Source organism: Haemaphysalis longicornis, unplaced genomic scaffold, assembly GCF_048455015.1.
Source record: "Haemaphysalis longicornis isolate Haplotype H1 unplaced genomic scaffold, Haemaphysalis longicornis Haplotype H1 scaffold_3, whole genome shotgun sequence".
Lineage (NCBI taxonomy): Eukaryota > Metazoa > Arthropoda > Arachnida > Ixodida > Ixodidae > Haemaphysalis > Haemaphysalis longicornis.
The window spans coordinates 57,157,385-57,180,921 of NW_027526335.1; the positions used below are offsets into that span (position 1 = coordinate 57,157,385).

The window sequence follows — 23,537 nt, forward strand, 5'->3', positions numbered from 1 at the left end:
CTGTGTCATCAGCCTAAGTGAAGTCAGAACTGCGCCAGTAATTCGTTACCAAACAACAATTGGGCGATTGGGAACAGATGAATTATTGAGTTAAACAGGCAAATTCGTTGTGGTCTTCGCTGTAGTGGCGTTCACAATACATAGGAAATGTAGGAGTCTGGCTAGGCCTAATGGCATGCTTCTTTGTACAGGCTATTTTGTAGTAGAAGTGTTAGTTGTAGTAGCAGCATTCGACTGTACCTATACGATATGCTGCAAGGAGGCCTAATGCACCGTCACACAGATGCGGCAGTACGGGCATCAAGGGTGGGGGTATAGCCAGAAATAAAGGGCAGCAAAAAACATTGCAGAGGGCACACTTACGATTTTCAAACGTTTGTTTGTGGTTTTCGGATGTGGTCAAAGTACGCCTAGCCAGAATGAACCTAGATTAGTTTGCCATAATTTTTTATCAGCAGAGAGGTGCTAAAGGGCAGAAAGAAAAACATTAGGAAGAGGTTATAGAGTGGCCTAGCACACAGAGGCCCATGTGTTCTGCTAATGAGTTCTGCTAACCTAAAATTGGCTAGAAAACTCCAGCTGCAAGCAGTGTTGACCGCTACACTCTTGGTAGATGACCGAGTACCTTCACTTGTCAGTTCCGTTCGGTAAAGAGTTTTAGTAAAACATCTAATGCAGGTAATAGAACAAGCATGCCTATCTTGTAAACATGGTGATGCTGCCATACATGAGGAGCAGCGCATGTTCTATGCGTATATGTTGAAAAAAGAAAGCGTTGATCTACTAGTATTGACTTTCTTGAATGAATACAAAGAGCGCTGCATTTTGAGCACTACCATTGCTGTAAGGAGTGCTGTAAATAATATTAAAAGCATTTCTTAACCATGTACTTAACCAAACATTCAGCTACTGCATGTTGCATGGGCATTTGTTTAGAGTAATTAGATTTTTAATGTGGCTCTTATTTGTTTTGATCTACTGTGAAGTAAATACTTACACTATGCATAAATTAGGGAAAGCTAACCCAGATGGAACAAATCAGAAGCTAACATTTGATATGTTATGCATAAACACACACATAAAGGCCAGAGCTTAACAAGAACTTTAGTTTTGACAGCACATTACTGCATATGCCCTAAACAACTTGACAGCTTGTTTTGAGCTCTGCTGAGCAACTACAAAAATCTGATGACACCAATCCTTTAGCAGAAAACAGCTCGTTAGACCGATGAATAGAAAAAAAAAAAAAAGCTTGCTCGCAGGTTACCTGTGCAGGATATGTCACAGATATGAAGTGAATCCCCATATTAGTGAATCATACATCTTTTCATGTGACATTGTACTAAACTCAGTATAACGGGTGGCTAAAAGCCTTCATGGACTGCGTTAACAGTCTGCGAGATGGGAAACAAGACCCAGACAAAGACTCGTTTTTGTCATTTGTTTTCATTCACTTCTGTTTAGTGCAATGTTTACACAGAGATGAGTAAAGCAGTGAGAATACAAAAAACAAACGAACAAAAAAAGAGAAATACGACGCTTTTTTCGTACAACGCGCACTGGTGCCAAAATAATGTCCCACGTCAGTGCAAAAAACGAGTATACATTCCATAGTTACACATATTTTTACAGGGTAGTTTTGCCTCAAGCAAACAGCAATTATATGACAACAGGTCTTCACATAAAACAGCAACAAGGAGAGAGAGAGAGAGAGAGAGAATAAAGAGTGTTTACACGCAGGCCGCTTCTTGCCGGCCAGCAGACTGATTAAAAACGGATGTCTCTCGTGGTCGGGAAAAGGCGGGAAGTTCGAAAGAGGAGGTTAAGCAACTGAAGAGTGCCGGGCACTTACTTGTGCGCAATGAGTGAGTGGCAAAACTGCAGTGTGAGATGAGTGATCAACTTTTGCGAGTGCTGTGTGGAGAGTGCTTGATGGGACAGTTTCGGCCACCCTGCATTTGTGCTTTCGTTGTCAATGAGTCTAAAACCCTGCCTCAGCATTGGTCTGGACCACTACTTGTTTCGCACAAGCTGGTTTTCTGAGGAAAAGGCTGTTACGAATCACTGCCAGTCAGAAGGTGCATGTGCTAGGTTTCTTGCCAACTCCTCTTCTTTACGCACAGTTTAAGCGTGGCATGTTCAGTTCAGACAGTGAATGAAAAACAGGGTGCATCCCGGACACTTGTAGCCCACACACTGCCTTCACTTAGAGCAAATCTAGTGTCAAAGCTTGTGACACACTCAACACAGTTTTACTAAAGTGTTACTGTTTTTTGTTTCCTTTTGCTGACATGCCTCAAAATTACAAAATCTAGCCCCCCGTATTGCACTAAAAAAAGAGGAAGCAGGAACATAAGTACTTCAGAGTGGCCTGCAACACATGGTACAATTTTGTTTAATTTCAAAACCGGCCTTCGATAACACACTAAGCTCAATTCTATCCTCGAAAGACCTTCTTTCTAACTAATAAAAGATAAGAAATATGAAAAACCTTCAAGTTTCACATCACACAGTGTCGGAAGTGACATAATAAGGGAACCAATGGCACTCCACCACATACACACTGTGCGTGGTACGCACGTAGTGAAATCAATGCCTGGAGTTTGTACTTCTATAGTGCAGCATCATTCAAACAATGCGACGTGCAGCATACTAGCAGCCCGCTTATGATTCGTAAACTCCTTCTGTGTTCATGACACATCTCACAGAAATGCGCACCACCACTTTGAGTACACAGCCTTGCAAAAGGTGTTCCAGACCACAGGTGCGGCAGGGTTGGTGCCGAACATGCTATAGCAACGAGCAGCTGTCAATGCATCTAGCAAAAGGCTACAAAGCTTCGAGCCCCATTTATGCCGGGGGCCAGAGCACAGGTGTTTACATGCCGGGGCCAACACCCAGGCAAGTCAGAAGACCGCCGTTATAGAAAAATTAGTTCGGACACAAACCTTCACTTACTAGCACAGAGGGTCGGGGGATTACCTACGAGATATATGAACTCTCGAATCACTCGATGGCACAATCTTTTGGCCTCTGTTCGTTTCTGTTACCAATAAAATTTTCAGTCGCACATGTCCTAGCATTGCTTTTAGCAAATTAATCCTAGCGGCCTCCCAGTCACCAAGTTTGTCTGTGAGAAACAAAGTGACTCTCTGGTGCTCCAGTCACACCACACATCTTTGAGAGAACTGCACGGCCTCTTCACTGGTGTCATAATAATCAACACGAGGCCCAAGATACGAAACAGAATCACAAAAAGGTGCACTGTGCTGACAAGTAAAAGAATTGGATGAAGCGCCACTGTGTGTGATTAATCGCAACAACGCTACACATAGAAAAAAGTAAGTACTATGCTACATCGTTGTCTGTCCTCCAGGAGTCTGCAGGAATCGAGAACGGCCAGAAGAACGTGGTCGTGTACCATGTTTCTAATCGAAGATTCAAAAAAGTCTACGCTACGGTCAGCCACTGCCGACAGATTACTCTCCTCAAGGTCAGTCAGTGAGCTTCGTCCCATTCCCCACCAACGAGGAAAACATGACACACTTGTTCACCACACATGCACACACACACGCATGCGACACTGCCCACACAAGAAGGGGGAGAAGTTGATAGAGAAGGAGTAACACTGGGATGAAAAAACAAGGACAATGCTCGACAGCTCCACTCGCGCACAGTAAACATAGCCAGTGCCTTTTTTTTACACTGTTTTCACACAGACGACCAACGAGGACAGCCCCAGTTTCTAAAATCTCGACGGCGGCGGCACCAGCTCTCCCCAGCAGCGCCATTTTCCTGACGTCATTGCAACAACTACGCTTGCAGCCAAAACTGATGTTGCACTACAAGAGACGTGCGTTGCACTCGGCCCAGCCGCGCGCGGCCTGAAAGAAACACGCGAGAGCCGCGTCGAGATGTGTCGGCGACGCGCAACACACATTTCTAAGTCTTTGGCACTTGCGGCAGAGTTGCTGAGTCTCAACAGGTGCGCAGCACCACAGCCTCACACACCACGTCTCTTCAGGCTGCGCAAACAGCCCACAAGAGACACACACGAAAAAAGAAAAAAAAAAAGAGGGAAAAGAAAACGGAGAGTCGGTCAGCGCGCAGGAAGAGGAGGGTCATCCGAGGGAGGTCTTTTGGGAGGGTTTTGCGGCAAGCAGCCACCCTTGAGTGAGCCACCGGAGTCCCAGTCCCTTCAGTCGCTGAAGCGCAGTCACCGAGCTTCACCAGCGCCAGTATACCACTGCAGTGGAGGAGGTACCGCGCGCGCTCCCGGTCTCATCACAGCGCCTAATGCTCTCCACCTGTGGCGGCAGCACGTACTAGGCAACGGCAGAGCAGCTGGGAAAGCGTTCTCGAAGCACCAAGTTCGGCTCGAGACACCTGGAATATATATTCAAGTCCACACAATTGGGACATGCATGCATTTCTGCTAGCTTTAAACGCCCCTGCTAGGTTTCGCTCGCTCTTACTGCTGTGGAGGTAAGCAGAAAATCAAAATAAATACAGTGGGTGATAGGTATACTCCTTGAGGCACTCCCACAAGACTACATGCTTCTCCGCAATGCACCTCAACGACCAGTCACCGGGACCAACAGAAGAAATTCTTGCGATATTCACCCGATAAGTGCGGTTCGTCAGATCTGCAGCCTTTATAGATGGGGATTGAACCTGCAACCTCGCGAATTGTAAATTTAATCTGAAATAAAGTTTATCACAACACCTGAAAAGTAAGCGAGGCTTGAATCATCCCCATTGAATGTACAGAGCAATTCCACTAGTAACGATAGTATGCAGGGCGATATTCCTCCTAACAATGACTTTTGCCACAAAAATTAATTTTAAAACAATGAGCATTTATTATGCCTGGGTCAATAAGCAATAAAGGTGCAGGTAGATTACGTTCGGACCACAGTTGTTCTGACGAGGAGAGGAAACCATTGCAATAAGGACTGGTGACCAGCAACAGATGGAAGCTGGGTGGAAATTATGAGTGGATGCGGGGAGATTAGTAAAATGATGAGTGGTGTTACAATGGTAACTGGTGAGAAATGAAGCTGGACATGGTATGGTAGCTCGTACAACACGTTGGAACCAAGAATAAAGGCATCTACATTTTGTAGCATGACAGAGGGTGAATGAAGCTGGAAAATGAATTCAGCATGTTGAGCAAATGTAATCAGTGAAAAGTGGGAAAACAGTTACATTGCCGTGTGGTACCGATCTCCAAAGAATGATCAGCTATGAGATGAGATAGGTAAGAAACATCAAATACAGCTAGAAAAACAACAACTTAAATAGAAAAACACCAAGAAAAAAAAGTGAAAATGGAAAGAGAATCATGGGATGAGCTCGAATAAGTTCTCCATATTTCAGAAACAACCTAAAGAACGCACCTGTTCCTGAATGTCTTGCGATAATATCACTTTATATTACGATTAGACCGACAGACTTTTATCAACATCAGCCTTGTCACAACGACTTGACTTTTAATACCGTGACAAGTGGAGTGCACTGTAGTGGAGATGGATATCTGCAATGAAGCTAAGGGGTTGTGCACTGTAAGTGCCTCTCGACAAATTTACTCCACGGGCCCCCCTGGTGTCTCGAGTCGATTGTGCCGCCTCGACAACGGCGTCTTTCCCCGCGGCCCTAGCCGGCGGTGAGTGTCCCCGCAGGCGCGATGCGCGAGACCTCGTCGTCTATCACACTTGCCACAGCAAGAGGTGGTTGGTGCTGTCGTCTCGGCCAGCGGCCTCGCTCAGTCCGGCATTGCGGAAGTCTTCGTAGCCGTCACCGCCGCTGATGACCAGCAGGCGGCAGCCGGCGGCCGGGGTGAGAGACGCCCTGCGACCGGCCACGGTTGCGGCCGACGAGGCGGGGCCGCTGTCACGCGAGCACCGCAGCGACCGGTGGTGGTGGTGCCGGCCCGCCGCGGGCTCCGTCGTCTCCACGGCGGTCAGGAACCGCACGTGACCCGTGTGGCCGTGGGGCACGCCTGCAGCCGCACGCGGGGAAGACGTCACGGAAACTCCAGAGTGGGAACTGTCGGATCTACTCTGCTATACACTGAGCCCCTTTAAAGTTGGCTTCACAACTGTACCCTAATGCATTACAAGGAACACATATTTCGACTTGAGTCGACTTCGACTTCAACACATATTTATCCACGGGCAATAGGCTATGCAAGTGTGTTGGCCCTAGAGCCTATTGCTAAATACCTCCAAAAGACCCCTCGTATTCCTATGGAGGGCCCTCATATTTCTAAGGAGAGAATGGAGAGTCAGCTTCACTATCGATGATGACAGTCACTGCTATACCCATACGAACTGCTGGGAAGACATTTTACCGGCAGAGCTGTTAAAGCTGTCATAGAGAACTGTCATGGAGAAAGCTTGGTCCGGTGGCGTTCCCAAAAGCGTTCGCAAAAAACTACCAAGAAAAAATACCGAGTGCTTGTGAGTGTGCGCGTCGTAAGGAGGGCCTGCGACATCCAGCTTGACCTTTGAGAACACTTTGCCCAGCATTCGTGGCATGATCTCTCATGTGCTCTTCTCCTCAGCCGTTTACGTGCGTTTGCATCTGAAGTGGGGCGCACAGACACCGAGTTCGCACTACAGATGCCAAGTTCACGAAGCCAGTTGTCGCGGGTTCTAGTGCTTGCCAACCCGGTCCACTTTGGGACAGATGTCAAAGACTGTGGACAAAACGATCTGGGGGCTGCAGTCATGGAGAAGTTTCAGCGGCAAGTTCGGAAATCCATGTGAGGTGCAACAGCCGGGTCTTCGACGAAGGGAGAGGGGCCGCCAGCTCTGCTGTTCTCCAGCCTTGCACCAAGAGTGCAAGCTGCGCCCCCCCCCCCCCCCTTTTTTTTTCTCAGGGGCTGTACACAGAGTCTGATAACAATGTGTGAAGGCCTTAGTGCCTTTCATTAATAGTACTTTTGTATACAGCAGAAGTGTAGGACATCATGCATTACAGGCAGACAGAACGATGAGTTTACTTTGTTGCAGGGCCCGACGATGCTTACCACGCAATGCCCTTTAGTGTTCATGTAAGTTCGTGAGGCTGTGACTTCTTCCAGCACTAACAATGTCTTTTTGTTCTTCTAATTTTCTCATAATCGGAGGCACCTTTGTAGAGCCTCGACTTCACAACACTCCTGCAATTACCTGACCCTAGCAAAAATTCTGATAGAAACTTGTATTAGTCTTATACATTTTTGTATTAGGTGTATAAGACATGTATTAGTCTTATACAAACTTGTATCAGTTTTATAAGTTTCATATACAAGTTGTATTAGTCTAATACAAATACACCTATTAGTTTGTATTAGTTTACAAATACTAATAGATCTGATAGACCTGAGTCTAATACGAACTAATAGAGACGTATTGGTTTTAATAAAAACTAATACAAATGGACCCGCAAAGTGCGATTTCCTGAATTTTTATTTTTTCTGGAAAATCACAAGCCAAAAAAGGTTGAAAGGATCGCCCTTGAGCAATAATGTTTATTTGGTATATTATTATGAAGCGTTTTGTTCACTAACAAATCTCCGTAAATCTCCAACCAAATTCTTATGCAAAATAGGTCAACTTTTTTTTTTTTCATTTTCGCTCCTAAAAAATGCGCTACATTAAGAGCGCTGATGGGAGCTGGGAGTGCTGCGCCAGCGATAAGCCACCTTACCTGACCTAGCGTCACTAAATAAGCTACGCCTTTATTTAGTGACGCTAACCTGACCTAAAGGCCCTTGATCGGCGTTTAAAGCAGATGATGGGACTTTAACCTGACCGTACCTGCAGGGCTGCAAGAAGAGCAGCAAGAAATCTAACGAAGCCGAAAAAACTGCAACGAAGTCAAGCCAAGCCATGCCAATGGTCTTCGTTGGGTAGCCAAGATGGCGACGGTATCAAAGTGCGGCTGGCGTGTGTGTACGTTCGGGAAGAAGACGGTTAGAAGGAAGCGGCTTCTAGCGTTATTTCACATCAGACGCGTGTGCATCGCGTCATCTAGAAGTGTTGGAGATGTGTCTAACGCCCGTATAACTTTGGCAAGTATGAACCAGGCCGCAGCGCGATCCATCATGGACCCGTCACCTCGCGGCTCCGGACATCTTTGCTCTGTCTGCTATGCTGTTTAATGAACGCCTGTCATCGAAGAAAGCGTGTGCATCACGTCATCCAGAAGTGTTGGCGATGTGTCTAGCGCCCGCCGAACATTGACAAATGTGATCCGGGCCGCCGCCCGACCCATCTTTGACCCGTCACCTCGCCGCTTCGGACTCCTTTGTTCATTCTCAAGGGAATGCCTCACGAAGAAGAGACTCTATTCTAATCGCGTGTTGCGGAAGGGTGAATGCCGTTTTGAAGTTGCATCGAAATGGGAATGGTGTTCAATCGGCCATTAATGCGCTCGATATGTACCTACGGCTGGACCGTACAGGTTTGACGAGCTTTTCTGACTGCATGCTGCAGCTATTTTGTGGATTCGCATTGCAATTTATTCATTCGTTCTTAATCAGGTTACGAACTTATGTAACATTAAATTATTCAGCCAGATTTCTGTCAGCCAGAGGAATTTGCCTGTGTACTCTGATAATAAAATGTGTTGCCATGTTTCATTGCTTTGTTCGAACTTGCACTGGTTCTGATAGAACTAGTACACTCTGGTAGACCTATCAGACTAATACAGTCTGATAGACCTACCAGACTAATACACACTGATAGACCTAATAGACTAATACAGACTAATAGACCTAATAGACTAATACAGACTGATAGGACTAATAGGCTGATACAAACTGATAGACCTAATAGACTAATACAGACTGATAGGTCTATTAGTGGCAATAAGCATATACGTGTATTAGAATTTGTATCAGAATTTTTGCTAGGGGAGGTATCAAGTTTGATAATGAATGCATGTGTTGTGGCAATATTTGTGTATTCACACTATTGAAATAGCTTTGCCTTGCATTTTTGGGGCTATTTCTGCCAGCTTTGCCCGTATGGGCAGAATGGGCAAAATTTGCCCGCATGGGCAAAATTTGCCCGTAGGGGCAGAAGTATTTCTGCCCGTTTTGTCGATTTCTAGCCATTTGTGGGGAACAATCACTCACTCTACCATGGGAAACCTGGCGCTGCTGAAAAGCAATTGCACATTTACGCTACTCCCCAAGATGAGAAATGGCGGCAGATATGGCCCAGGTGGCAGACTCACCAAATTGCAACGTTGACATTCTCACTTGTGCATGCTGTATACAGAAACACTCCCATGCATGACAAGCAAGCTTTTATTGAAAGTCCGCAAGCACTACCGTGCTGCGGTCGCTGAAGATTACTTCAATGCACTCAATACAGACATCCGCACTCCCCCAAAAACCACGTCATTGCACATTCCACAAAACATTTGCCATTTTTGATATAGCACACAGGTTCAAAAGGCACCCCCGAATGCATCAGTCTTTCGCTTTCATACACACAGACAGGAAGACCGTGAGGGTCTATTGACGGCAAGGCGTGCAGTTCAAATGAATTCCCGGTGCAGCTACATGGGGTGTGAACCTTTTGCAAACATTGACAATACATAAACCTCTTGGAATGTCGCTTATATGACTTTCCTGTTACACAGCTTATACCGTACTTACCCGATTCTAACGCACATTCTTTTTCCGGAAAAACTGGCCGAAAAATCGCATGCGCCTTAGAATTGGATATGCAACCGAAACTGCCGGAACAGCAGAAATTTCGTCCCACCAATCGCCATTGCCATCTCAAGATGGCACTAAAGCTTTTAGCAAGGATTTTTTGGACGCAGAAGCCTAGGCGCCAAGGCTTTGTTCTATCGCCGTTCACAGAAATCGTCAAATTGTTCCACTTGCGCGCTTGCTAATAGCAATGGCAGCAGCGGCAACAAAGGTGCGCCGCTTCCACGAGTGGCTTATGAGCGGCTCCCACGTGTTCACAACGAGTGGTCAGCTGAAGCGTGCACCTTTGGAGAAGCTCGCGGGATGGGCGTGCGAGGCATGGGCCTCGATCTCATCGACCATGGCTGAGTGTTCGTTCAGAAGTGTGGCATCGCGAATGCCCTTGACGGCACTGAGGACGAGATGTTGTGGTCAGCGGAAGGCGACAAGGAGCTCTCGGAGAGCGACGAGGAGTAAGATGAACGAGATTACTTCAAAAAATAAATTGCCCGTTTCTCTCGCATTCGTTTTTCTTGATCACAAAGTTCCGTGCGTGTCACAATCGGAGGTGCAAGTTTTTTGTCTGAAAAATCCGGTGCGCGTTAGAATCGGGGGCGCGTTAGAATCGGGTAAGTACGGTAAATACTGTATTGTTTGCATGCATTGGTGCCATAGGTACCGGCAGTCAGGAAGCTGTCACCTCTTCCTCAATCACAAAAAGAAACTGAGCAGTTCTCCTACCCCACAATCGTTTTCTATTCATGTCTGGTAAATGGGAAGTTAGCACTCAACCTATCCTCGATTCTATTGAGCTAGGGTGCAACACTATATTAAATGTCTGTAAGCAATGTTGGCACTGTACATGCTGTGACATTTAAAAGAAAAATAAATCTGCAAGAATAGACACGTAAAATAAAGTAATTTATGCTTTGAGCATTTGGCCAGCAAAATCATGAAACGAGACATAAAATATGAAGCCAAGGTCAAGGTATAAATGTGCCAAATATGTTGTATGGTGGTATGAGTGACTCATAACATTACAACAAGCTGTTTACGGGACCATTTTTCTAGAGCAAAGGGTACTCTGTCTTTCCATAGAGGATGTGTCATGTGTTGCGGCATGCAATGCATCAAACAGATTCGCATAGAATTATATACTGCTACTATAAATGCACTAGTTAACCCTTTCACAGTCCACTTTTCCATGTGTATGGCATTGCAGATCTCCTGCATGGCCGGATATACTGTATTTACTCGAATATAGCCAAGCCTCAATAGGTCGACCCTTGAAATTCAGGTAAGAAAATAAAATAAGCTTGCTTCGAATGTAAGCCGAACGAAAAAAGGCATTGAACTGGGACTAGAACATGCACTTTATTACGCTTGCGGCAATTGTCGTTGCATGTTCAATGCTCACTTGTCGTTTTTGTCGACGTCGCTATCCTCTTTGCCGCTGCCTTCTTCCCACAGTGCACTGTCCTCACTTCCGTCCAGCGTGTTTGAGATGCTGCACTTACAGAAGGCCCGCATAATTAGCTCGGCTGGAATTTTGTCCCATGCTGTAACGCCACAGTTCACCACTAAGCTAAGCGAAGCACGCTTGATGCGCCGGTCAGTGTGTGTTGGTGGTCTTGCACCATCAGCCAGTCATTGTAATGCTTCCATGGCGTGTCCTTAAATGGCTTGCTGATGGCCACGTTGAGCAGTTGTAGTTGGCTCGTCATACCGCCGCGTATTCCCACAATGTCCGTACTGCCCTCTGAAAGTACGGACTTAATGGCAACTGTCAAGTGGCCACGGTAAGTAGAGAACCAAGAGTGGCTCATTAAACAGCAGAGTCCCGGCCCGGCACTGCCAAACAGCCTCAACCCAATCTTTGAAGAGAGCACCACTCATCCACCCATTCTCATGGGCTCATACGACACCGTTTTTAGGGCAAACTTTCCAGGCTGGAAGAATATTCTGCTTAAATTGATGCAGGGCGGCAGATTTTGCCCATCGGCAGTGCAACACGACATCACGGTGGTGTGCTGCTTCTCGTAGGCTGCAGTTTTGACTTTCAATTGTTTGGCACCCGTCTCATTCACTGCGTAGGCCGCAGGCATGTCAAAATACCCCAGGGTCTGATCGGTATTAACGTTCTGGCCCAGTCTGTACTCTTTTTCCAGTCGCTTCTTGATAACGAAGCACTGGAATGTGACTAGCTTCTCCTTGAAGTCACGGGGTAAGTTTTGGCACACGGACGTCCGTCGGCCAGGCTGAACCCAAACAGCCTCATAAAATGAGTGACCCAGCCCCTGAAAGCCTTGAACTGAGTCAGCGTGATGCCTCGAATGTTTGCGATCTCCCTCGCCTTCACCTGTACTACCTCCATCGTCACAGGCATTCCACCTTCTCTTTGCTTCCGCAACATCCTTCCCCACCTCGCTGTGTCGACCATTCTGGGGTCCTGTGAAGGCCATTTGCTTGGCAGTGCAGTTGAAAAGTTCCTCCCACTGCTTCCGCCATCACCGCATGTTCTTCTCAGCGACGCCGAATTCGCGCTGTGCTTGGAGGTTTTAAGTTCTCTTGGCCTCCAAGACTACTTCTGCAGTCTAGTAACATCGCTTGGTGGGCATCATTGTTCTGGGAACGTGAGCACTTCTCGAGGTCGCGCAGCGGCGTAAGCAAGCAAGCACGGAACGCTGAGAGCTGGGTTCATAACGTTTGAACAAGCAAAATGGAGCCCGCAAACCTGCAAGCTGCAAGCCTGCGGCCGCTAGATGATGTTGAGTGTATAGCGGTGACAGAAAAGCCGCATCCTCAAATCTAGAGCCGGCCTTCGACTTTCATAAACAACTTTAAGAAAAAGCATCGGCGTAGATTCGAGTAAATACACTAAAGGATGCCGGATATAATGTTTTCGTTACTGATGTGATTTTATGAGGTTCAGCTGTACTGAAATGCAGCCTTCACTTCAGGGCTGTACGTATTGTAACTTAATGGCAGTGACAATTCCCTCACCGACAATGTTGGGTGGGCTTCCCAGGCGGCTGGTGCTGGAGGTGAGGTGGGGCAGGGGGAGGGTGAGCAGCACGCCCGCACTAGTGCCGACCCAGAGCAGGTCCTTGCAGGCCAGCAGGGCAGTCACCCGCAGGCAGGCAGCCTTGTGCTGCCGGATTATGTCGTCGCACGCTGCAAAGGGAAGTGGGGGAAGGCGAAGCGCCGTCTCAACAGCCCGCCAAGCCAAACTACAACCGAAGCCCAGCTTCAACTCTCCACTCGACACTTTGTCACAAGCTATGCTCCTCTTAGCTCATTATATCACATGTGTCTACCACGTCCCTACATACTAGTCATAACCTCCATGCTCTGCGGTCAGAAATGACAAGAATAGCCAAGAGTGGGAAGGTGTGGTATGATGCATAAAATTTCCAAAGAAGAAATAATTTAAAATAAATGTAGTAGCAAGTGTTTGATACTGTATGAGACAAGCTACATTGATGTGTTGAATGTGTACGTACAGATTACAAAGAGAAAAAGGCTTCTGCTTCCAGTTTTGTGTTCAGCAGTGTGCAGTAACTTCGAATTAAAGTGATTGATTGTAGGATTTAATGTCCTGACGCAATGCAGGCGATGAGGCGCGCCGTAGTGGAGGGCTCTGGATTAATTTTGACCGCCTGGAGATCTTTAACGTGCGCCAAAATCTCAAAAACAAGGGCATTTTTGCTTTTAGCCTCCATCATAAAAGCAGCCGCCGCGGTCGGGTATTGAACCCGGATGCTCGTGCTCAGCAGCACAAGACTTCGAATTAAAATCCGCATACCAAACAGGGCAGCAATAAACTAAAAGCATCCTACATGAAAGCTGGGAAGCGATGATTGAAAAGATCCTGAAGGGTGAAAAAATGGCAGCAAACAAGAGCCATAGCGGATTTGTTTCTCTTGCCACTGAATATGAAAATATGGCATAGACAATGTTTAAAAGCTCAAAATTTCCAGTGATCTTGAAAAACAAATGTGTTCATGCTGCCGCATAACTTAAGATGGTAGGGAAAAGAAAACGCAAGCAAGATCAATGGAACACAGTTGCTGTACGACAGATGTTCATGCTCTTTCATCTTATCCAAAAAAGGCAGCAAGTACAAATGGAGCTAGTTTCTCTGTGCCAAAATTAAGCTTGGTGGTGCGTGCTGGCCAGCTAAAGAGACACCAAGAGGTCATGAAGACAAAACACAAGATTGGTTCATTCGAAATATTTTCTCGTTAGAATCATACTGGCACCACTTTGCTCAAATAAGCTATATAATCAGGAAAAAAGGCAATGGCCATGCGACCCACTAGCTCATTTCTTGCAACAAAACTTATGATGTCATACGCCCAGCTCTGCGATTGGCTGAGGCCAGCAAAAGCAAACGAAAATTAGGCAGGGCTTATAAGATTGCCGAATGAGCTATTTGTGCTTAAACTTAGGGCAGATTCTTTTTATAGCAGTAAGAATGGTGAGGTAACAGTGGAAGTTACAAAAGTACATGTAAACATAGAAGTACCGATACGTACTGCTGTGGGTACTGCGCGCACTATGCTTGTTTTAGCTTTTAGGGTTGTCTCAGGCGACACTGGCCGATTAGCATTAGGTGACGTCATCGTTCCAAGATCAGCTTGCACTGGCACGCACGTCCAAATTGGCCATAATTTTCTCGTATGCGAAAATCATTTTTATTTATTTTCAGAATAAACAGGCACATACCATCGTTGTTCCCGGTGTCAAACAAAATAGACCACAAAATTCAATCTTTCTGTGAAGTTTGACCCGAACGGAGCGGTTAACTTAGGAAAAAATATTGTTCTAATTATCGTCAACACCCTGTACTTGTCGAGCAAACAGCATGTTTAACGAAACGATTATTTCTACCTTAACAAAAGCAAACCAGGTGCAATTACAGTCAAAAACAAAGCAAAGGCATAAAATGGCCCGACGCGGTATGGCGGCGCCATCTAGGATGAATGACTTGTAAACAAGGCTCCGGAGTCGGCTGCAGTGCCTAATGGCGCACTATGTCTAGCTTGAAGGTTTGTTCTTGTGACGTCATTGCAGACACCATAAAAACACACGATTTGGCGGGAGAATCAAAATTTTAACTGAAATTGATTAATTTCTGAGTGAATAAAGCATCGTTGCTTCCGGAAAAGCGCATGGGGGCACTGGAAAGCACGAAATCTTTCGAATAAAACAAACTTGTATTTTGTCTGCATGGCCCCTTAAAGGTATAGCTCTTTCGGGGGATGTTCCATTCCTTACAAATGCCGGTTCATAGCTTGCGAAATAAATGTCGCAGATTGTATCCCGTTGTCTTGCAGACTCAGGTAATTAAGCCCAAAGAGCCATGGGGCCAGATATGACAGGGGAAATTCCTAGGCATAGGAAATGAATGTCTTGGATTAGGAACCAACTTGGGTGGAAGACTTCACAGCTCAATTAATGAAAAAGAAGAGGACTTGGGATGGGCATGTCACAAGGTGATGGGTCAGAACGGAGAAAAAAAAGTGAGCATTCTTCAACTGTTGATTTCTGCACAAAAGTCTTCAGTGTGCCTAAAGGAATTTGCAAGCAGCAGAACACTTGTGCTGCAAACTGCAGTGAACAGGCATATGGCCTAACCGATATGATGAACACTGTTCCAGCCCAGACGCCCTTCAAACAGAGACACCCCCGTACATGTCCCTATTGCTGGAAAAAGGAGAAAAGGCAGCAGTTGGGAATTACGCCAGTCAGTCGGGAACAGTCTGCCCCTTGCATCTCGAGGCTTGCTCAAAAGAGCAGTGCGCTTCCTTAACTTGTTGCGCACCTGAAAGCATCTTGGTAACAGCAGGCGCAATGTTGACATCCTGCAGGCACTCGTAGGTGGTGGCGTGGAACAGTCGGATGACCGCACTGTGCTGAATGGCCAGCCAGACGCCCAGTCCTGACGTCACCATGCACAGCACAGCTCGCGATGAGTCACTGCTCACTTGGAAAGAATGCTGCAGGAAAGGACCAGCGGGCACCAATCAATAATATATCCCCCTTGCCAAGACCAGCAATGTCTTTACAGCACGACTAAGTGTGGGCAACTTGATCCACTCACTCACACAGGAACAAGGACAATGCATTTCATGCACCATTGCAGCCTGTAAAAACCGCCAGTGACACCCTTGTTTTTTTTATTTGCCCTCAAGAACAACCCACGCCAAAGCACGGGACCCTCTATGGTGGCTCAATGGCTAAGGCGTCGTGCTGCTGAGCATGAGGTCGCGGGTTCGATTCCCGGCTGCAGCGGCTGCTTTTCTGATGGAGACAAAAAGCAAAAACGCCCGTGTGTTTGAGATTTCGGCGTGCGTTAAAGATCCCCAGTTGGTCAAAATTAACCCGGAGCCCTCCACTATGGCGCGCCTCATCGCCTGCGTTGCGCCTGTGCGTTAAAAACCCTACAATCAATCAATCAAAGCACTGGAAGGTGAATGTTGTTGTGGTCAACGATCACCCCGTTTTATCCTGTCGCCCTTTTAACTACATCTATCAGACATGCTACTTAGTTAGTACATTACACCCACTGAACCAAAGAATACATTTGCTGCCTGATTTGAATGTACAGTCAAACCCCACGATAACGAAATCCCGCGGGTACGAAATTCCCGCGTCAACGAAATATTTTCGCGGCGAACGTCCATAGACGCCCATGTATTTTATATCTCGCGGCAACGAAACGTTTTCGGAAACTGATCCCGCGTTAACGAAATTCGGTGCAAGTTTGGTCGGCATTTTACCTACCCAGTGGAGGTTAACTGTGTCCAAAAAGTGCTCGAATGCATTTTTTTGGACTCGAAGTGCGTCAACTTCAGCCACAGCATGCTTCCATGGCCGCCGCCATACAGTGTAGACCATTTATAATGTAACCGCTTATAGTGCGGGACCGGGTATAATGCGGGTTTTTGTGACCACCAGTTCACCTCCTATAGAACTCAATGCATAAGCATACCGCTTAGGATGCGGTTGGCCGAAGCACAATACCGTTTATAGTGCGGTTTTCTGGCGGGGCTGCTGATCGACCGGCACAGCTGGGACATCGTTTTATGGTAGCAAAAGAAAAAAAAAGGGATGAAGTCGGCCATCTGACGCAATGCGCACCCCTTGCTCTCCTCTAACTTCGACACAAAACAAAAGAATACGACACAAAACAAAAGAATAGGCACCCTTTAGTTCACGCGTACGTGATAACCACAAATGACCTTGCTTGACGCACCTCGGAAGATAGCAACCCTCGTCCCCGTCCGCGCGTGGCAAGTTGTTTCTATTAAACGTTAACCGCATGGCCCGTTTTCGCACACAATTCGGACGAAAACGGCGTTGCGCATGCGTTTTTTTCACGCTCGTGTCGACGATTTTGCGCTCGCGGTGGCTTCTTCGCGTGGCAGTGCATGGCAGTGGTAGGAGCCTGACGACTTGCACCAATGGGGAGACGCGCACCTAATGGCGGGAGATCCGAAACGCTCCAACCAGCCGGCTGGCCGCGCAGAGATGTTTAGGCCTACCACTGCGGTGTTTTTTGATGGGTGCTTTCACAAGCAACGTGGATGGCAGTTTATATTCCTCTTTTCGCCAGTATTATCAGCTCTTTTCTTGCATGAGCATCCTCGCTTGCGCCTCGTGCGGCATTTCAGCGAGCAGTTAAAAGCGGTCGCTCGAGCTGCCCGCACCACTTCACGGCCACAGCCGTGAAGTGGTGCGGGCAGCTCGAGCGACCTCCCCCCCCGCCTTCCCCCGCCTTCCCCCCCCCCGGTAAAATCTCCCTAATGCCATCCCGGCAAACCTGGCAGGTATGCGGGCCACGAGTTCTCAATGGCGCACGTGCACAAAACAAAACAGTGACGGCTGTGGCCTTTCTGGACGTCAACAAAGTGGTGCTCACTTCGTTTTCTAAACAGTATTGGTGCAACGACGTGCCACTCTGTCTGGCAAAGTTCGTAAACAGAAGAAGCTGGGCTTTGCTTGCATGATTGGACATACTCGGTGCCGAGGGCCAGGGCGAGAAACGTGCAGAGAAGGTGAACCCACGGAATGTTTTGGATGCGTTTGACACGATCTCGTTGTTCTTGGGCGCGCACGACGACTAGCAATGAACCACTTGTACAGTGAGAGCTGAACTGTGACGCTGGCTGCAAGGTAAGGCTCACGAAGTAATATAACTGACTTTAGGAAATAAATTTTTGGTTTGTGGCCGATTTTTTGGTCGTTTATGTTTTATTCTCGCAACAACGAAATTCCCGCAAAAGCAAATTTTCTGGCTTTCCCCGGCGGTTTCGTTATTGCGGGTAGCGACTGTATTACAGCCTACGCTCGTTACAGTGGATCCGGAAAAAACAGACTTCTGGTTACAACAGAACATTTCTGTTGGTTTGCTTGGTCTCCATGCATTTTAGGTGGTATCCATTTTGCTCATAATGGACCCCGCTATAGCAGACTATCGGCTACAACAGACTAAATTTCAGGCAGAAATTCTTTATACTGACTGTTAATAGCAGACTTCCCTGTTGCCGGCCCCCGATATTATTTTTGCTTTGTTTATTTTGGTGAGAAAACTACTGTCTGGCAAAATTGTCGGTGTAGAACAGGCCATTGGCACAGCCAAGCCAAGCCAGTGCCGGTAGCCAGTTTTTTATGTGTGTGTGTGTGTGTGTGTGTGTGCGTGTGTGTGACCAGCAGCAAGCAGGGTTGCTGGTTTCACCGTCAGATAAACAAAGAATAAGTAACGCTGTCGGACACGACAAAAAATATGCTGTCATCACCAAAAGTATGGGTCTGTCTATGCAGACGGTTCCCTCGGCCGTCAAGAACAAGGACACTGCCAAAAAACACGACTCCGGTGAGATTGAAGAGCAGCGCTTTCGAATACGTTAAGTGACGCACCTGGCGGTCGAGTCTGCCCTTGTCACAGTTTTTTTGTGTAATAAAAAAATCAGGTTCAGTGAATTTCTTCATTTATCCTTCCCACGCATGCACCATTCCCATTCCATTCGATGAAAAAGGTAAGAAACACCTCAAGCAGGGAGACGGTTCCCAACCATTGTGTGCAATCTGCCGCTGACTGTGCAGAGTCCAACTGGTCTAACTTTTGATTTCACAGTTATCCTTCATCAAATTATTTCGCATCAGCCACTTTACTGACTAGACTAAGATCATTAAAAATGCGGAAGCTGCCTTGGGGGAACGTCAAGCAGCGATCCGAATTGTCTGATGAACAGTTTCAGGTAAGCTTGCTTTGTCCCTAAGGGATTGAAAAGTGACTGGCTGATTCTGATGGCCATGGATTTTTTTTATAGCTGGTTAGTAATTGCTCGTAAGAGTACTGTTGCTTTATTTGCTCAGCTTAGCATGTGTCTCTACGCACTCGACCTCATGTGCTAGGCCTTTCACAAGTGCCGGGGCTAAGCTTCAAAAACCGCATTTGGCGGATGTTTCCCCCGCAGGAACGTTGTGCAGAGATGCTGCAGATGTGTAAAAAGAACAAATTGTTTGCAGCAAGTATATGCAATACTGATCAAAGAGTCCACTTTACACTAATAGTATACCAACCCCCCCCTCACCCTCACCCATCAGATCGGATACTGCATGCTTCGGATACAGCGGACATTTTTTAAGTGTGAATACACTTTATAAGCGACCCCAAACCATCCACCGCCGGCGTCGGCGGCGTCGGCGGCGTCCGCAGTGCTCCTCTATAAAGAAAAACAGCATCCGGCGCCAGGTTTCGATCCGCGGACTTTGCGGCCGCAGCGCGACGCTCTACCGATCAAGCCACGGACGCGACGGTGATATCAGTGTTGACGCGCCTTATATCTTTAACGCATTCAAACTACGTCGTCAGCGGCGTGCGTTGGCGACTCAGCGGCGTTATAGCGGCTTGATAACTGCGTGGTGTACACGTGATACTACAAACCCGATGGAAGAGATGGAAGAGAAGGCGGCGAGGCGGTGGGCTGCGGGGGCCGAGCGCAAGCGCCGCAAGCGGGCCGACAACCGTGCATTCGCACTTTCACATTCTCCCCCTCGGGGAAATGCGGGGGAATTTTTCCTGATTAAGAGGGTCTGCTGTAACAGGCGTAGACTGTACAAGTACAGCCTTTTGTGTCCTCAGAGATCGCTGATTATGCAGTGCATAAAAAATTACCACACAGCCATGGCAAAACCAGCGACTCAGGAATGCATGCGTGAGACCCATGAGATTGCCCCTGCCATCTGGCAGGTTAAAAAAGCATGAAGCTAAGTCTGTCACTGAAACACCTGGCTGCCTGTGGTGCTCGAAAAGTGTGATAATTAGCTACCAAGCAAAATTCATCATCACCACCCACAGCCCATTTGCATTTCATACTGGATAAAGGTCTCTCCCAGAGAGTTCCAACCACTCCTGCTGCAAGCCTCCCACTTTTTGACAGCAAATTTTCATGTTTTGTCCCTTCGCAGAGTTCTTTGGCCTTCCCCTGTTTCGTTTGCTGTCCCTTAGCAGTCATTCTGTTAAACAAATGGTCACCAATTGTGTGGAAGTTGCGTCACATGACCTGCCCAACTCCACGTATTTGCGTATAAATATCTCTATTCGTTTGCCTAAACCCCGAAGACTGCATGTCTCTTCTCAAACATTTTTGTGGGGAACTCTGGTAACCACGTGATGGCACAAGGCAAGAGGCCTTACCATTTCAGGTGGATGTGAAGTTGTGAGTAATTCAGTGGTGCACGCAACCTTCAGCAGCAGCCACATTAGATGATGAAAGAAGCGTCTGTTCGCAACTACGGGCCTAGAGCCAAGAGCCTGCCGGCGCCCTTCTCCTCGCACCCACCTCTACTTCTAGGGATGCTGTGCTGAGGACCTTGATGTAGTTCTGGCAGCCGCACCACAGCTTCCCGGCCACAGCCAGCATGCGCAGCACGGGAGCCACGCTGCTCCCGACCTGCACCTTCTGCGGGTCGCTCGTGTTCCAGCCACCCCCTGGAAAACGAAGATAGAGTGATAAATGCGATAAGTCAAAGTGAGGGGCGTAGCATAAATACTTCGCAAACAGTGTTTGCCATTCGATTCAATTCCCAGCCCAGTTTTATCATTCGAAGTCTTCGCATATTTGGAATTTACGAACAGAGCAATCAAAGTGGCCCTGCCGCACAGCATGCAAACTTTCCAAGCGTCACTGCATGGCATGCCCCTATGGGTCGATTTTTTGCACAACGTCGAAACTGTGCAGAAAAGCTTAACCCATGTACGCCATGCGGGAAACAAGTGTGTTATGCTAACTCTGGTGTCTGTTAGCTTAAGCAGAATGCTGCCGCTGTAAAATTTATGAGGTGAAGAAGAGTTTCCGGCCAATATACACGCATAGCTTAGGCATCAGAACTTATTACTTCTTGGCAACGCTTGCATTAAATTACTGGTCATACCAGCTGCTAGCATACCTATTCTCTTTTTAATGTGACTTGAGGGACCAGTCAAATACACTCCCTGTATTCACAAGCATGTGGAGGAACCTGCATTTTTTTTTCATGGCAATCTATTTCTGCTAAATTTTTGATCCAATGGTTTGCCGGCTTGTCTTAATCCTCTATATTTTTAATTTTGTGTTCCTTTTTCTTCTCAAGCTTTGATACATGAACACATAAATTTTTAAAGTCCTGACTGCTTAAAGGGACCCTGCAATTCTTTGTGCAGTGCAAGTAAACCTGCGCGACGTATAGATTACACTGCCAGGAATACCTGAGCCAAATATTACACGGGCACGTGAAGCGGTCAGTGCACAAATCTCTGTGAAAGACTAGGAAAAAACAACCGCGTTCTCTTCAACTCTCCTCATTATGCACCCCTAGGATGGCCTAAATGACGTCATTTTGGCCATGGCTGTCGTATTGGCTGTTGATGGCCAACTTCGCGGCTTATTTCTCATTTCCTGTGACGATCCGCCGTCATCGGCGCTGTGTACCAACCTCTTCTGTGCCTGAACCTGTACGCATAGTTTTGCTGTTTCCTTTGTGTTTTTGAGTGACAGACTCAATACTCCCTTGTCAACGAGACCACTCGACAGCAAACATTTATTGCTTCAAAAACGCCCTACCAGCCTCAGCGCGCGCTTAGTACACGTGTCGATTTAACCCGAAAAATCCTGAATTTCGGAATGGTTTTAGAAAAAACTTGATTTCTCCACGATTATGAGTTTAAAAAATTGCACCTGATTTAAAAATATATACAAAACCTGAAAACAAAGCACCCTAAATACAAACCAATAACAATTCAGTGCTCTCTTACCAGGGTCTCTTCTGTAGATTGCAATTTCCCCACTTGACAATGATATAAATACACGGTTGTCGAGGTATCTGTAAGAAAAAGGACAGCGCAATTAAGTTTTCCCATCTACAGGTGCTCGCCCCAGTTGTGTTCGAGAGAAACCTACATGATACAGTGAACTGCAGCCGAATGCTGCACCTTCATCTTGTTCTTCTTTATTCGGATGTTGTCGTTGCAATTGTACACATGGATGCTGCAAAGAGGAGGGACAAACAGGAAGAGAGAGATTACCTACCTGATTAGCACAGCTATGAATTGAGGCTGTTAAATTAAATACTGCAAACTTTGAATCGAAACCTTCCTAGAGTCCACATTTTATGCTAACAGCTACTAAAGTTGTGTTGCGTGCTACTAGCACAGTACACGACCGACCAAGCCAATGCCACTTTTTGTCAGGCACGGATCAATTTGTAGGCTGTGGTGTCAAAAAAGCCTGCAGAAAGTTCCTACCAGCCATCTTCGGTGCCTAACCACATGGTGGGAAAGTGATTGTCAGTCTCTTCAACCTCTTCCTTTGGCGCCTTGGGAGCTTCTTGAGGCTTTGGCTGCTGCTCTTCTTCTGAAGGAAGATACACAAAAGGACATCAGTTATAGGCACACAAACGCCCACGCTGAGTGGCCAGAACTTGAAAAAACGTCATGGTGTTGCAAAAGCACTTCAAAGATCTGTTTTGTCTAGATCACTCTTTCCCTCTCTCTCAAACTTTGTGTAAAGCTTGGATTTTAAGGTTCCATATTTCGTCCCGTGCCACAGTTGTTGACTGCACTTACTTGGTTATCTCAAATGGAATAAAAACAACCTTCATCTGTTCGGATATTCACCGAAACAGCCTTTCCACCAGCCCTTGTAATAGCGACACCATCTGGTAACTACTTAAAACAAAATAGTACTTCATCCTGCTGTGGATATGCACCAAGAATTTTCTTTCGGAACCGATGAAGGCTGATGTAATTCCAAGCTGTGCTGAAAGTGGTCATCTGTTTTCATTTAAGGTTGGTTTTATTTAATAAAGAAACATTTAGGCATGCGTACGTAGTTGCTGATCACAGTGTCAAACAAAACGGACAACAAAATCTGATGTAGGCATAAAATTTGAGTGAAAACGAGGAAGTGGTTTAAAGCAAATGAGGTTTTAAAGTGTTTAATTGGGTTGCCTCATTATGCATAAACATAGAATGAGGGAAACTGCATAGCTAGCACAGTGTTCAGAAACTATTCTAAAAATATGCAGATTGCAAAACAAAACAAAACAAAAAGAAAACAGCACGTTGCTTTGTTTCCACAGTTCAACTGAACCCACAGAACATATGCTCTAATACTATGCGGCAGCAGTATGTCAACAAGCGCACCGTTTCGAACAGCTTCTCATAATTTTCTGGTTGACCCAAACTCCGAAAAAATAAACGCTAAACTTTTTTTTTTTTTTTTTCCAATTTGAAAGCTTGCTCTGCAGCACAACATGGCTGAGACAAGTGGTTTAAATGTAATACACAAGTTAT

At 46.6% G+C, this 23,537-nt stretch overlaps 1 protein-coding gene across 1 annotated transcript in view; it reads right to left on the bottom strand.

The window, feature by feature from the left end:
* Positions 1 to 1,427: 1,427 nt before the first annotated feature.
* The window catches only part of LOC144174476 (rho guanine nucleotide exchange factor 17), a 178,152-nt gene continuing 156,042 nt past the window's right edge, over positions 1,428 to 23,537 (bottom strand). Inside the window, exons 18-24 of the mRNA XM_077703190.1 lie at positions 22,488 to 22,596; positions 22,144 to 22,230; positions 21,999 to 22,066; positions 20,548 to 20,696; positions 15,522 to 15,696; positions 12,698 to 12,868; positions 1,428 to 6,001 (exon numbers count right to left, since the gene is read on the bottom strand). Coding sequence (XP_077559316.1) covers positions 5,709 to 6,001; positions 12,698 to 12,868; positions 15,522 to 15,696; positions 20,548 to 20,696; positions 21,999 to 22,066; positions 22,144 to 22,230; positions 22,488 to 22,596 — 1,052 coding nt within the window. The 3' untranslated portion in view covers positions 1,428 to 5,708. The remainder of the gene's footprint in view (positions 6,002 to 12,697; positions 12,869 to 15,521; positions 15,697 to 20,547; positions 20,697 to 21,998; positions 22,067 to 22,143; positions 22,231 to 22,487; positions 22,597 to 23,537) is intronic.